This window comes from Tachypleus tridentatus, chromosome 10 (assembly GCF_004210375.1).
Source record: "Tachypleus tridentatus isolate NWPU-2018 chromosome 10, ASM421037v1, whole genome shotgun sequence".
Classification (NCBI taxonomy): domain Eukaryota; kingdom Metazoa; phylum Arthropoda; class Merostomata; order Xiphosura; family Limulidae; genus Tachypleus; species Tachypleus tridentatus.
This window is the reverse complement of record NC_134834.1, coordinates 160556936-160571569: the sequence shown is the minus strand read 5'-3', so window position 1 is coordinate 160571569 and position 14634 is coordinate 160556936. Positions and strand designations below refer to the sequence as shown.

At 36.1% G+C, this 14634-nt stretch overlaps 1 protein-coding gene across 1 annotated transcript in view; it reads right to left on the bottom strand.

The window, feature by feature from the left end:
• Positions 1 to 4628: 4628 nt before the first annotated feature.
• The window catches only part of LOC143228549 (protein nervous wreck-like), a 156385-nt gene continuing 146379 nt past the window's right edge, over positions 4629 to 14634 (bottom strand). Inside the window, exon 21 of the mRNA XM_076459792.1 lies at positions 4629 to 13360. Within this exon, the coding sequence (XP_076315907.1) occupies positions 12989 to 13360 (372 nt within the window). The 3' untranslated portion in view covers positions 4629 to 12988. The remainder of the gene's footprint in view (positions 13361 to 14634) is intronic.

Sequence of the window (14634 nt, the reverse complement as noted above, 5' to 3'; positions counted from 1 at the left end):
TTGGTGTTTGAGAAAGGCTTCTCTGATTGATGTTTCAAGTCGAATTAGGTGGTCCGTGGTGGAATGTTGGCGTCGGAACTCACACTGGGTGGGCGAGAGAAGGTTGTTTGATTCGAGGAACCAAACAAGACGAGCATTAACCATCCTCTCTAAGGTCTTACAAAGACAGCTCGTCAAAGCAATTGGACGGTAGTGTGAAGGAATCTTGGGATCCTTCCTAGGTCTAGAGAAAGGTAAGATAATAGCCTGACGCCAGGCATCAGGAAAAACATTTTCCTGCCAGATCCGGTTAAAAATAATTAGAAGAATATCAAGAGAAGCAGGAGAGAGATAGCGCAGCATATTATAATGAACATCATTAGGTCCAACAGATGTACTGCTAGACAGATGAAGGGCCATTTTCAGTTCCACCAGAGGAAAGGGACAATTATAGTCAAAAAAACAGTCAGTTCGAAAGGAAAGAGGAGAACGCTCTGCCAGAGTTTTGATGGCCAAGAAGGTGGAGGAACAAGCAGAAGTGCTAGATACCCGGCAAAAGCTTTCACCTGGAGTATTGGCGATGCTCTGGACATCAGCTACCTCTTGGCCATCACAGAGTAAGATGGAGAGGGGGACAGAATTGTAGTGCCCACTGACCTTTCGAATCCTGTCCCATATGACCTTGGAACTGTTGGTAGAAGATATGCTAGATGTGAACTTAATCCAAGATTCCTTCTGGCTTTAACGTCTTATCCACCTAGCATGTGCACGGGCCCGTTGGAAAGCGATGCGGTGTGAAAATGTGAGATATCTACGGAAGGTATCCCAGGCCCGTTTTAGAGCCTTCCGTGCCAAGTGGCAAGCAGGATTCCACCACGGACGAGGATATCGTGGAAAACGTGTCGAGGTTTTAGGAATACACTGATCAGCTGCTTGTATAATACAGTCAGTTACCGCTACCACACAATCATCTATTGAAGGCTGACTCACTATAGCAGGATCAAGTTCTGCGAGAGCAGTGAAAGTGGACCAGTCTGCCTGATCCAGCTTCCACCGGGGCACGCGGGTAGGGTGGCACCGACCACGGCCAGTTTCTCTCAAAAGTATAGGAAAATGATCACTGCCTGGTGGATTATTGTCAACCCTCCATGAAAAATGGGAAAATAATGAAGGGGAGCAAACTGAGAGATCAATAGCAGTAAAGGGCTGAGTAGACACATGAAAATAAGTGGAAGAACCAGTATTGAAAAGAAAAAGGTTGTGATCAGAGAGTGTATGCTCTACAGAGGGACCCCTCCTATCAATAACAGCACTTCCCCAGAGGGGATGATGTCCATTAAAGACCCCAAGGATTAGAAATGGAGACGGCAACTGTTCAACGAGAGCATCAAGATCTGATTGATCATATGTCTCTCCAGGGGACAGGTAGAGAGAACAAACAGTGATGGTTTGACCCAAAGAAACACGGATGACTACGGCTTCCAAGGGTGTGTTGAGTGACAAAGACAGCGTGGGCACATGCTGATCAACCAATAGTGCCACTCCTCCATGTACTCGTCCATCACACAGCCTGTCATTTCCGTACAGAGAAAACTGCCGAATGGTGACTGTATCAGCAGGTTTTAGAAATGTTTTTTGTAAGGAAAGACATACAGGATGGTTGGAAGCAATCAGTGTTTTGATATCATCCAGATTAGAACGTAAAACTCGACAGTTCCATTGTATCAAGGTGGCCATTTTTAATGATGGGCAGGCGAAGTGGCTGGAAAACCCTTCTGTTTACGACCACGTCTTTTTTCTCTACTGTCCTTATTCGGAGGAGGTCTATCGACCTCCATGGATCCTGCCCTGGGTCGATTGGGCAGGTCTTTGTTGTTGGAAGGGGATTCCAGTGACTGAGGACTCGAACGAATGATTGTTTTGCATCGTGGAGTTGGAGAAAAAGATGTATCAGAAGAAATGCCTGTATTTGAAACCGAAGGATGTGGATCTTGAGATTTGTTGGACTGTATGGGAGGAACAGGCATGGGTGTAGAAGTCGATTTATCAACCTTTTAAACCATGGAGGTCAAAAGGCTTTTCATTTGTTTTGAAAACGATTCTCTTGGAGGTACAGAGAGATCTGTCTGCACTCCCACTGTAGTTGTGGAACGCAGTGCAGCAGCATATGTCCGAGATGGAGTGGCGGACAGCAATTTCCGAGCCTCAGGATAACTAATGTTATGGGTCGTTTTCAAATGCTGCACCTCTTTTTCCTCTAACCATTTTCGGCAAGAACGAAAGTAGGAAGGGTGGGAACCATTGCAGTTGATACAATTTGGGTCCGTGTGACACTCATAGGCATCGTGGTCCTTGCCACCACAACGAGCACATGTCAGAGAACCACAACAGGACGTCTTTGAGTGGCCGAACCTCTGACATTGGAAACATCGAAGAGGGTTTGGAATGTCCGGCCGTACCCTGCAAATTAGATAACCTGCCTTGATGGTGGCAGGTGTACGTGGTGATGTAAATGTCAAAACGAGGATATTTGTTGGCAGTGTAACTCCGTCTTTACGAGTGGAGATGCGCCTCACTGCAGAAACTCCTTGGGTGGAGAGACCAGCGAGAATCTCTGACTTGGGGACGTTCTTCAAATCCCTCTCAACGATAACTCCTCGTGATGAATTCAAGGTGGCATGAGGGGTAACCTCAATAGGTACATCCCCAATTGCCTTTGAATTCAAGAGGAGTTCACTGTGTTGGGATGTGGATGTTTCAACCAATATGTCTCCAGATCGAAGCTTCTTTACTGACTTTAGAGAGCCAGCAAGTCCCTCTAGTTCCTTTTGAATAAAAAAAAGGAGACATTTGCCCTAAAGGTATTTCTGAAAGAAAATGTAACATAAGAAAATGGGGTACAGGTGTTACAGATGTTGAAGATTGCTGCTCAGAGTCTTCAAGATGTGGTCGTTTACCTATTGACTGTTTTTCACTATTTTATTTAAATTTTTTATTGGAGGATCCATAGGAGAAAAGGAAAATTTCGGTATCCACTGACCCCACCCACCATGGAACCCTACGAGGGGACGCATAACAATGTCATGCAAGGACATTGCAGCAACGCCAGGGTTTCGTGAGCACTATACCCAAACACCAGCATCAGACACAATGTCCACAACACCCGTTGACAACTTCCAACACTGGTACTTGGTTGACTCTTGCCCAAGTGGACCAGCCGATTGACCCATGGGGGGCCACCAAAAGGCCGCCCGTCTACAGGAATTCAAGGCCAAAGTGGTGTGTTAGGATTGGACCCCTCAACCACCAGGATCCTCTCCTCCCCTTCACGGGTCGCCACGCACGGCAAACACGTGGGTGAATGTTTAGATCCCAGAAGAGGTAAACTGAAAGAACAGAACCTTCCCTGGGAGGTCCCCTCACCATGTACAGGAATCCACACCGAGAGGTCTTATGTTTAAACTGTGAGTTTGTGTTCCAGCTGGCTTGATGAGCTTAGAATAGAACGAAACGAGTCGTTGACACCAGACATGATAAACATAGAGTGGTTGGAACACTATTATTATTATACACTTTCCCTGTTCTTCAAAATTCCTAAGGAACTAAACAAACAATGCAGTGTTTGAATATAATGGTCCTAATAATAGGGTCGTATGACAAGTATACTTAATTACGGCCATGCTTCGCCAGCTAGGAAAAAGCGTTCACACCATAAAAATTATTGTTATAAGTTTGTTATGTTTGTAATAGATTTTTTTTGCTACTTTATGCCACACTAAACGAAGCCCATTTAGTAATTTAAGACATGAGTTATAAACTGTAATAAATTATTGTTCGCATTTAAAATTTATTCTGTCTAATTCTTGTTTATAATAAATACAGCTTGAAAAGTTTAAAGACAAAATAGCGACACGATGACATTCAGTTTTCATTGGAGGACATTGTCCACGCCCCCTCGTGCATTTGTTTCTGCAAAGAACGTAACTGTTTGAAAATTTGGAAAATATTGAAAACACTTATGATATATATAGCCAAGATAATATACATCCATATATTACAAGTGTTTTCAATATTTTCTTCCAAATTTTCAAACAGTTACGTTCTTTGCAGGAACAAACGCACGAGGGGGCGTGGACAATGTCCTCCAATGAAAACTGTCAACCTATCACTCTAAAAATAAATGTTTTGTACATTTTGAATTTACGAATAGGGTTATTAAATAATTCATTTGTTAGTTTTAATCAGCATAATGTTAGAGGCTTTGTTGCACTGATGAAATGATTCGTCTGACTGTTGACATGACCTGGTGATCATGTGTTAGTGCAGACACTTGACATGAATTAATCAACAAAAACATGTTTCGTCTAGTTTTTATGTTTAAACTGTCAGTCTGTGTCCCAGCTGGACTGATGAGCTCAGGACTGAACGAAACGAGTCGTTGACTGTTTACATTAGCTGGTGATAATGTTACTGGTGTAGAAATGATTGTTGGTATGAGCTGGTTTAATATGTTAGTGTGGAGGTGAGTGTTGACACAAGCTGGAGGTAATGTGTTTAAACAGTGTGAAAGTGACTGCTGACATGAGCTGGTAGTAGTGTGTTAATGTATATTAGTATTTCTCACACAAAAAATATTTTTATAACTGGAATTGTGCTTTATTTCAACAACAACAAAATAAACTGCATTACAGTAAAAACATGTTCATGTTTTGTTTTCAATAAGGTAGAGTCTCTACAACTATCAACAGCTTTTTAAGAAGTTAAGAAATAACTGGAGTACATATTGCGTGGAACAGCAACCTGAGCTCAATGAAAAAACAAACAGAATCATTGAAATATTAAAGCAAATCACTCAAAAGTCACCTAAGTGTTTAATTTTGATCACAACTATTTGTAAATTTATGTTATTATCTAAGTAGAGAATATCTCTCAGTTCTGACCATTCTCATTACATGTCAATACTTCTGCCTGCACTTTAAATAACCTAATTTAGAGAATATCTCTCAGTTCTGACCATTCGCATTACATGTCAATACTTCTGCCTGCACTTTAAATAACCTAATTTCTTTTGAACATTAATATTCACAACAACTGTTTTCACAAGTCTTGAATAAATTTAACAATTATAAAATAGATTTTTAAAACAATTATGTATAGATTCAAACATTCTCAAAATAAAGATGACTGGTTATTTGTGGTCGATTTCATTAGATACATCGACATTGGTCGTGATGGCATTAATCAACTATATTAACTACAAGTAACTTACCATATTCAGCAAACAACTTTAAACCAAAGCATTGCTTAAAATCACTCGTGTGTTTTCAGAATGAGGCAAGCACTTTTCGCAAAGAGATTTACTGAAAACAGATAATTAGCACGAGTATTTATAGTACAGGTGAAAACATATAAACAGACTAGAACTATGAGAAATGTGCTCATGCAGCAAATACTTCAGTACTTAATTTTATGAAATACTCAGTGTATTAAAAGTTGTTAGAAGCACAAAAAGAACAGCGAATTCTCTGTTATGCGCAAACAAGAAACCAGAACTTGATTTTGCAAGATCGGCCTACATAATTATTTTGAAGTCTTATATAATAATAATGGCTTAATAAATAATTAAATATACTAATCATTTTTTCAACAACTGGGATAAAAAAACAATAGTCGTATAAGGGAAATATATTTCTCTACAAGTGGGTTTTCTCGACATCACTGAGTCGTATAAGGGCTTTTTATTAATAAAACAAAGCAAAAACAACACTTGTAATAAAACAAATACTCTGAACATTTTAAAACAGATTTAAGGCAACAATTCAACACGTCGCACAATGCAACGTTAAAGATTTATGCACTTTACAATCAATAGTAATTAAAGGGAATGGTTCTAATCATGTTTAAAAAAAGAACGAGTTTTTACTTTGCAACTCAATTTTAAATAGAATGAGTTTCACTATGCTACCCAATGTCAAAAAGGATTATTTCATTAGCTTGAAATACATGAGCTATTAAGGCATGCACAAGTCGTTTAACCTACATTAACTATCGTCTTTCACTATTTACACATCTATACATCTAGTAAACGTTTATATGGAAGATCAGAGTAAGTCACATTAATTCAATCGTTTACTATTTGAGGAATTGAAAAACACATTTTCTTACTTTTACCCAAACAATCAAATAAAATACCTTACGAGATGAAATTCGAAAGTGCAGCGTTGAAGCCACGTAGAATCTAATGAAAAATGTGTTAAATAGGCCTCAATTCTGAAAGAGATGCTAGTAGGACCTGAGTCAAAACACGGTTATACGTTAAACAACAGTCGACAAATTAAGTTTTGTACCAAACCAAATAGCTAATGGTATTTGTATTTTGGGTAAACATACTGATGCTTATGTTATAATTTTGAACTACTGAGAGAAGGAATCCAGTCAGTATCACCCTAACACACATCATTCACGTAAAAGATTTGACTGTCACTCTTAAAATGCACTCACAGCTTATAGTACAGGAAATATTATGTGGTATTTTAAGGACTAGAAACTCGGTTCGCCTGCTCCGAAATTTATAGAATTGCCATAATGCTATGAGATACCACTTCTTCATTATAATTAATATTACTTCTGACACACAAACACACTAATGATATAACTACACGCCCTTAAACCAAGTCTGTCCAACTGGCGGCCAGATTCAATCGGTCCCCGAGCATTGAAAAAAAACCTTGGTTAAAATTTAAGTTTGTAAAAATGAAAAATTAACCAATCTCTTACTTAACATTCTAAGGAGGAAAGCTAGTAGTCATATGTTAGTGACGTCATGTATTGCGTATCTTTGCAAGTACGGTGGACTAATATTGCGTGTTCTAGCAACAATACTCATGACTTCTGCTTGTAATGCCGAGTAAGAAATGTTAACCAAAATCTTAAAACTGTTCATCTTCAGACCATTCAATGTTCTTAAATTCCATAATGTTTTTATTGGATCACTTTGTACGCTAGGCAGAAAATTTCTTACGATAACCACCATGATGGAGGGAGGTCTCAAGTCACTGGTATGTCATAATGCTATTGTTCAAAAAGCACCTTTGTAAATCACGCTGATTCTAAGCTGTATTGATTATTTTGGTCTTGAGATTAATAAAAATCTTTAGATATAATTATATTACTAGTTCTTGAAATCTTCCAGTAGTGTGCTGACGTTCAAAACGTATTTTAAACTGTTCTTTACGTGTTTACATTATTCTTAACGTATACATACATATATATATATTATCAATCACACGTTCATGACTACTAAGAGAGACATCAGTATTAACACTTATTGCTTTTTTATCTTAATACACTTTTTCTAACACTAACTATGTTTCTGTATATATATATATACACATATCTGTATGATAAATATAAAAAAATAAAACGTAACTCCGTCAAGTTGGTCTTCAAGTCAAGTTATTACCAGTGTTATACATGCCTATACTTAAGTTATATCAGACTGCAGATCTCTGTGAACAGTGGAGTGTATTATTTTCAAATCTGGGGCTGGACAGGAAGCGTGAGAGACGGAACGTCTGCTTCCTCTGGTTGTGCAAATCAACTTATTTTACTGAGATGCCTAAGCACGTTTGAGCCGAGGGTTAAAGAGAGTGGATGGACTGATAACGAGTCTACGTGTTAAAAGCGATTGTTTGGTTGACCGCGAAGGTGTTTTTGTACACGTGGAACGTGACACCACAAAATACACATACTCAAATAACGCTACCTTCTTACCGGGGTCCAATATCAAAAGCTACGTTTAGCCGAGATGAAAATATTTGATCGTAAGTTACATGCAGTAAAGCACTTCGATAATTACCATTACTTATAAGCAATCATGTTAAAAATGGTGAGTGGTACCCCCTTTGTAAGCTACTATATGCTGAATATTTTCTTGTATAAAGTCATGCATATAAAAATCTGTTGTTGTTTTTTTTCCATTTTCCTTGCAATGTAAACAAAACACATTATTCCAAGGCAGCACCTCAATCAATAGAATTCCTATGTTTACTGTCTGCGTGGTCGTTCGATTTAATACGTAAACGCTATATGTAAGCGTAAGAATGAGACCAAAATTGATGTTCCTTTCCAAATATGGGGTCTTTATTCGCCTTTCGCGCGAGGAAACGTGCGATATCAATGTTGGACGACAAGTTTCTGATGCAAGATATTGGATAGTGTTCTGTTATACTTAACATGTGAATTCAACTGAAAAGCAAGTGTTAAGCTTGAATATGATAGGGCAGTGCTATTTAATAAAAGTTATTTGAAACCGTTTGTAAACAACGTACTTGAATTCACTGTATTTCTGTCTTAACATCCACAGTTTTGCGCATGCGTTACGGAGAACAGTAGAATGTAGCATACACTTTAAAGAAGCAATGTTAGTTACTCACAGTACTTCTATTAAAACTAACAACAAATGTTTGTGGGACGAGGAATGTATCGCTTTGGGTATTCATGAAAAATTGTTTTGAAAAAACGTAATGGCACAAATACTTTTAGATATTAAATGTGTTGTAGACTTTAACACGTTGTTCTCAAAGTGTGGAACGTGTACTAATGGCTGGGAATGGTAACATGCTACCCGTATTGTTTAGTCCTAATCCAGAGTTTACAGATTTTTAATACTTTAAAACATACGCGGAAGAACTGATATCTGGGATCCTGAGAAGTCTAAGAATAATATTTTGTTCAAAATGTGTTTCGTACAAACAACTAATTTGTTCACTACTGAATATTATTAGGAGGTAGGTTTTGTTTGCTTATATGTTACACAATGGGCTATCTGTGCTGTGTCCACCACAGGTATCGAAACCTGATTAGGCCAGTAGATTTTCCACTGAACCTCGGGGTCACGAAGGTAGGTAGGGAATAAAAACATACGTAATCACAATGAAATGCCCACCAAAAAATTTGCCTTTTATGGCTTTTCTTTAACATTGCTATCAAGAATTGTTACTAGCTGTTTGAAAGTGTTTGTTTTGAGTGATTACATGCCCCAAACACTGAAGTACTGTATATTAACTTATGCAGCATCATATCAAACGTGCGACACATTTTACATCAGTAAAGTCAAACGGTGAAAGCAAATAAAGTCTCAGGGAGAGAAAAAAAAAAAGTCATAATTTTGGCTTGGAAGAAAAAAAAAAGACATTTTATTTACATGCCAGTAATAATTAAAGTATAAAACAAAAAAAAATTAAGTCAGTTATTAACTGACAATGCACGACTTCTACACACTGAAAACACAAATTACGTGTGATTACAAAATAATGGAACACTTTACAAACGTATTTTTAATATTGTTTGTGTTGTGTCTTTTCCCGTGACTTTTTTCTAGAGTCAAGCAAACACATGCGTACTAAATAAACTATTCGTTTTACACTGCAAAGTAAAGGAAGTCAAATGTAAGTTGACAATAATTTACCATATAAATCAGTAAGTGAAACTTAACTATTAATTATGTAATTATGAGCCAATTTATGAAACATAACCTATTACGTATATTATCAACTAATAAGACAAACATAAACCATTATGTTTCTCATTAACCAATAAAACAAACATCAACCATTATGTATATTGTTAACTAACAAAAGAAACATCAACCATTATCTATCTTATCAACTAACGAGACGAACATCAACCATTATCTATCTTATCAACTAACAAGACGAATATTAACCATTATGTAGCTTATTAACCAATAAAGCAAACAAACTATTACGTATCTCATTAATCAACAAGTCAAACTTTTATGTACTTTGTTAAGTCAAACGTAATTAATTAATAAGATATCGTATAAGTTTGAAGACAAGAGCAAAACAGTAATATTACACTGCATATAACATGGAGTAAAACTTACGTTTACGATAACTGTACAGAACAGACATCACGTAACATTTTATTTCAAAATAATCCAACATTTTTGAACAGAAACAAAAACTAAAAAATGTCCTTTAACATGAAATTACATCCACTTAAATGTTTTGAAACGACTTGACTGGGTAATGAAAACACCGTAACATAAATGTACGATACTTGACAAAATATTCGCCATCTTCTTTAACATGCTTTACACCCATTTATAGCCAAAATAAGAAAGTGCAAAGTTATTTAACTATCATGACTAGAATTTCGTGAGCAAAAAACCTTTTTAAAGACAACTTACCTTGCGACTGAAGAGCCCTCTATTCGAGTGCTGCCTACATACACGAGTACAAACAGAATAATTTAAAAATATAATTATAAACATAAAATTAATGGATGGCGTATACTTTTTGCGTAAAAGCTTATAATTTAAAAAGTACTCTATAAAATAAGAAATTAATTCATCTCTATTTTCACAGTCCAACAATCGATTTTGAGTTCTATTAAACTTACTGTACAATAGTAGCAAAATCTGGGGAATATAAATAATCGCACTCTAAACTACTACTTTCAACTAAGAAAACGATTTTGGATGGGTTTAGTAAGTTTAGCTTAATCTACTTACACAAACGCCTCCTGCAAAAAAGTTTTATCTTTTTGTAAAAAAAAAAATAATTTGGATAAATTCAGTATTTTTAGCTAATTTATTTTTATTCCACCCCTAAACAAGAAATAACTTTGATCTTTCTGCTAAAAAAAACAAAATATTTTGTATAAGTTTAATATTTTTAAAATAATCTCTAAATACACACCACACCTACCCATCCAAATAAAGGAGTTTGACTTTACTACTAAGAAAATGCATTTTAAAAAAGTTTAGTACTTTTAAACGGTCGATACAACAAAGCATAGAGGAACCTAACACACACAATTAATAATTTTTAAATTTTCCCTTACCCAGTTGAAGAACTCTGATATTCAGAGTTGTTTTGATTTTATTTAGTTCAGGTTAAGTTGCATAGGTATTCATGCAGTTTTGATAATTTATTACCTTAATCTTACCCAAATGAGCTACCCAAGTATTCACACTGTTCTGTTGTATGTTGTATTTTTTTTTGTCTTACACAGATGAACATCTTAAGTGTTCATACTGTTCTGTTGTGTGTTTTATGTCTTACACAGATGAACTTCTCAAGTATTTACACTGTTCTGTTGTGTGTGTGTCTATCTTACACAGATGAACTTCTCAACTGTTCACACTGTTGTGTTGTGTGTATTTGTCTTACACAGATGAACTTCTCAAGTATTTACACTGTTGTGTCGTGTGTGTTTTTTATTTTGTCTTACACAAATGAACTTCTTAACTATTCATACTGTTCTGTTGTGTGTGGTTTTTGTCTTGCATAGATGAACTTCTCAAGTATTTACACTGTTGTGTTGTGTTGTGTGGTTTTATTTCGTCTTACACAGATAAACTTCTCAAGTGTTCACACAGTTCTACATTTTTTAGTCTTACTCAGGTTGAGTTACCTAGTTATTCATGAAGTTCTGATATTTTTTCTCGTATTCCCACACTTTTGATGTTTTTTTAATATGATTTTAACCACATGAGCTGCTTCGGTCTTGACACACACAGTTCTGCTGTTTTTATTATTTTCGTCTTGCCCACATGACGTACTCAGGTATTCAAACAGTTTTTGATGTTTGTTTTTTTTAGTTTCTTTCTAACCACGTTAGCCGCTCACTCATACAGTGGTTTCATATCTCTAATAATACTTTTTTGTGTTAAATATGGATGTAATTCATCTTCTTTGTCAAATATGTGTAGACTGTTTGGATAACGGAAGTACGTAGATCAGGTTGTTTTTTTATACTTACAAATGTTGCAGAGCAACGGTTCTGGAACCAGTGGAGGTGCGAGTATTCAAGGTGTTTCGTGGAAATAATGTTGCATACTCACGGAAAGGAAACATCACTATGGTGGTATATAGATACCATTGGTTTCATGGAAATAATGTTGCATACTCACGGAAAGGAAACATCACTATAGTATATAAATACCATTGTTGTCCACCGAAACTTAAACAAAAGTCTGGTAGTCTGCAAACAAAAAGCTAGAAAAACATTGTGTTAAAAAGACTTAAACATGCATACGTATGTGGTTTAATTAATTTTCTACCACACGGGAGAACAGCTGTACCAAAATGTTTTAAAAATATGAACTCTTCTTCAATTACAGGTAAATTATACTTCTCTCGTGAACAAAATATCTGCTTTTTTCTTTTGACACAAATTAATTTAAATCTACTAATTCAAGGACAAGTGTACGATCTTACACTGTTCGCAGAATTTACAAATGATTTCATTACCAGGAAACAATTCATCCGTACATAGTAATAAAATATAATTCAATTCTTCACTCGTGTAACGAACTGAGAAGAAACTCGATATAGCCAGTTTAAAACTGAAATAAAACTACCAAGACGCTTAACGATGTTCATCAAAAACTCCACTGTGGTTAGGGATCGATATTACCAAAAATACTTCTTAAGATAAGTTGCTTGGTTTGAACTGATCGTGTTTTAACACTTCCACCTTTATCTATGACTGAAAGAAGAAATAATAGAAACCTCAGAACTGTTCCCAAAACCTACACCAGAAATTCCCTGCGACAAATGAAAGGAAACTACATAGAATAACCTAAAAATTACCTTACGTGATAGAACAAAATGATTGAGAAATTACCAAGATACTTGTCGAATGTCCTCAAAATAAATATTATATCATCAAATGTGTTTTCATCTGTGGCTGAAACAAAATTAACAATATTCGCCAAAATCTAAACAGTGAATCTCTTGGGACCAAAGCGATTTGGACCTTACTTAAAAACACATTCACAAGTAGTTCGTGTCGTGGCGCTCTTAGTAAAAGATTTGGGAATTATTTTCGAAAATGAGGAACATATGAGTAAACATTTAGCTGTGCTAGAGAACTAAATATATTGCTAGAATGGGCATCTTGATGATATGTGAATCCAGATGTAACAACATACATATACAAGAAACTATGAAACAAGAAAGTCTTTAGATATTTTCTACTAGTCTTTCTCAGTGTCTACATTGGAAATATTTGCTGGTTTGTCAGTGATTCCATTCTCTGTTCCTTTCTCAGGCACGATTTTCTCACTGCTGTGGGTAAGTTCAGTTTCTGTGGAACGAGAATCTCCATTTTGTAAAATATTATCATAATCTTCGGAACTTCGATCAGTGAAAGCCGAGGAATTGGTAACGTCATCCAGGTCAACCGGAGGACTATCTTCTTTTCTGGAACATTTTGACTGGTCAGTGTCCTCTTTTGTGGTTTCGTCATCACTCCCAACATCTTCCACGACGATGGTTGGCTGTTGGAAAACTTTCTCCAGTTCATGCTTGTCTGATTCGGAAGATTTCTGACAAAATTCTTCGTTTTCCTTCATATATATATACCATAGATACAAAAAATTAAAATACATACAGAATAACGTATGGGTTAGTAATGTTAGATATAATTTTATTCTATAACTTTCTACAAGACATTTCATTAAAGAACATCAGAATGTTACAGATTTCCAAAAAACAACAACATTTTGTTAAACTTTCTGGAACTGGATATTTCAACCCTCCTCTTAAATTCTGTTAATCTCATATTTTTGTTGCATTTCTAAAACTAATTTCATGAACCGATCATTCAGAATGCATTCTGACTTACCGATTAGGCAGGGTGTAGCTTAGTGGTTAGGATGCTCGGACTATGAATCCAAGAGTAGGTATTTCGCAGCCTGTTGCTACAAAAACGCGCTCTACATTTCGTGGCTGTTGGTGTACTATAAACATAACGACAAAATTCTACTCTGTTTGGACAAACAAGAGAAGCCGAACTGTTGACAGTGGACGGTGTTAGCCTTTCTGTGGTTCACGAACGGTTATGCGTAACCAAACTTTTAACTTCCAGTAAACTAAAATTTTGTCTTCTCTTTCTCACTTACATTCACTAAATATAATATTTCAAAACGACCTGAAAACAGGTCAAGTCAGTCTTCTTAATTATGCAAACAAACGGACTTCGTGTACGAAAGAAAGCAACAACAACTCACTTTCAGCCACCAAATTGAAACATTATTTACAAATTGGAAACGTTCGACTGTGAAGATTCAATATCTCATGTCATAACTTTGATGTCACAAGCAAGTTCTACTATAACCTAATTTGTTTTGTCAACTTGTTACACTCATTCGTTACAAACTTTTCTCACTTTGTTTGTTTATTTGCTTGCATTGTGTCCCTAATTTTAGCGTTGTAAGTTTACAAATTTACCACCGACCCACTGAAGGACAATTTTGTAAACAGCAGTGGTATTCATTTACTGCTGACTTCGTGGACAGAGCATATTCATATTTATTATTTATTTAGAGATAAGCGGTATTAAACACTCGCTTACAATAATAAAATAATTTTTGTTCAGCTTTACGGCTTCCATTTGATTGATTAAATTTTGAATTATTTTATTCCATGGTGTAACTGCTGAAGATAAACGGCATTAAACATTTGCTTACAATAATTTTTTTTCAGCTTTACGGCTTCCATTGGATTAGCCCGGCATCGAAAAGTGGTTAAGGCACTCGACTCGTATTTTGAGGGTCGCGGGTTCGAATCCCCGTCGCACCAAATATGCTTTTAGCTCTAGGGTAGTTACAATGTTACGGTC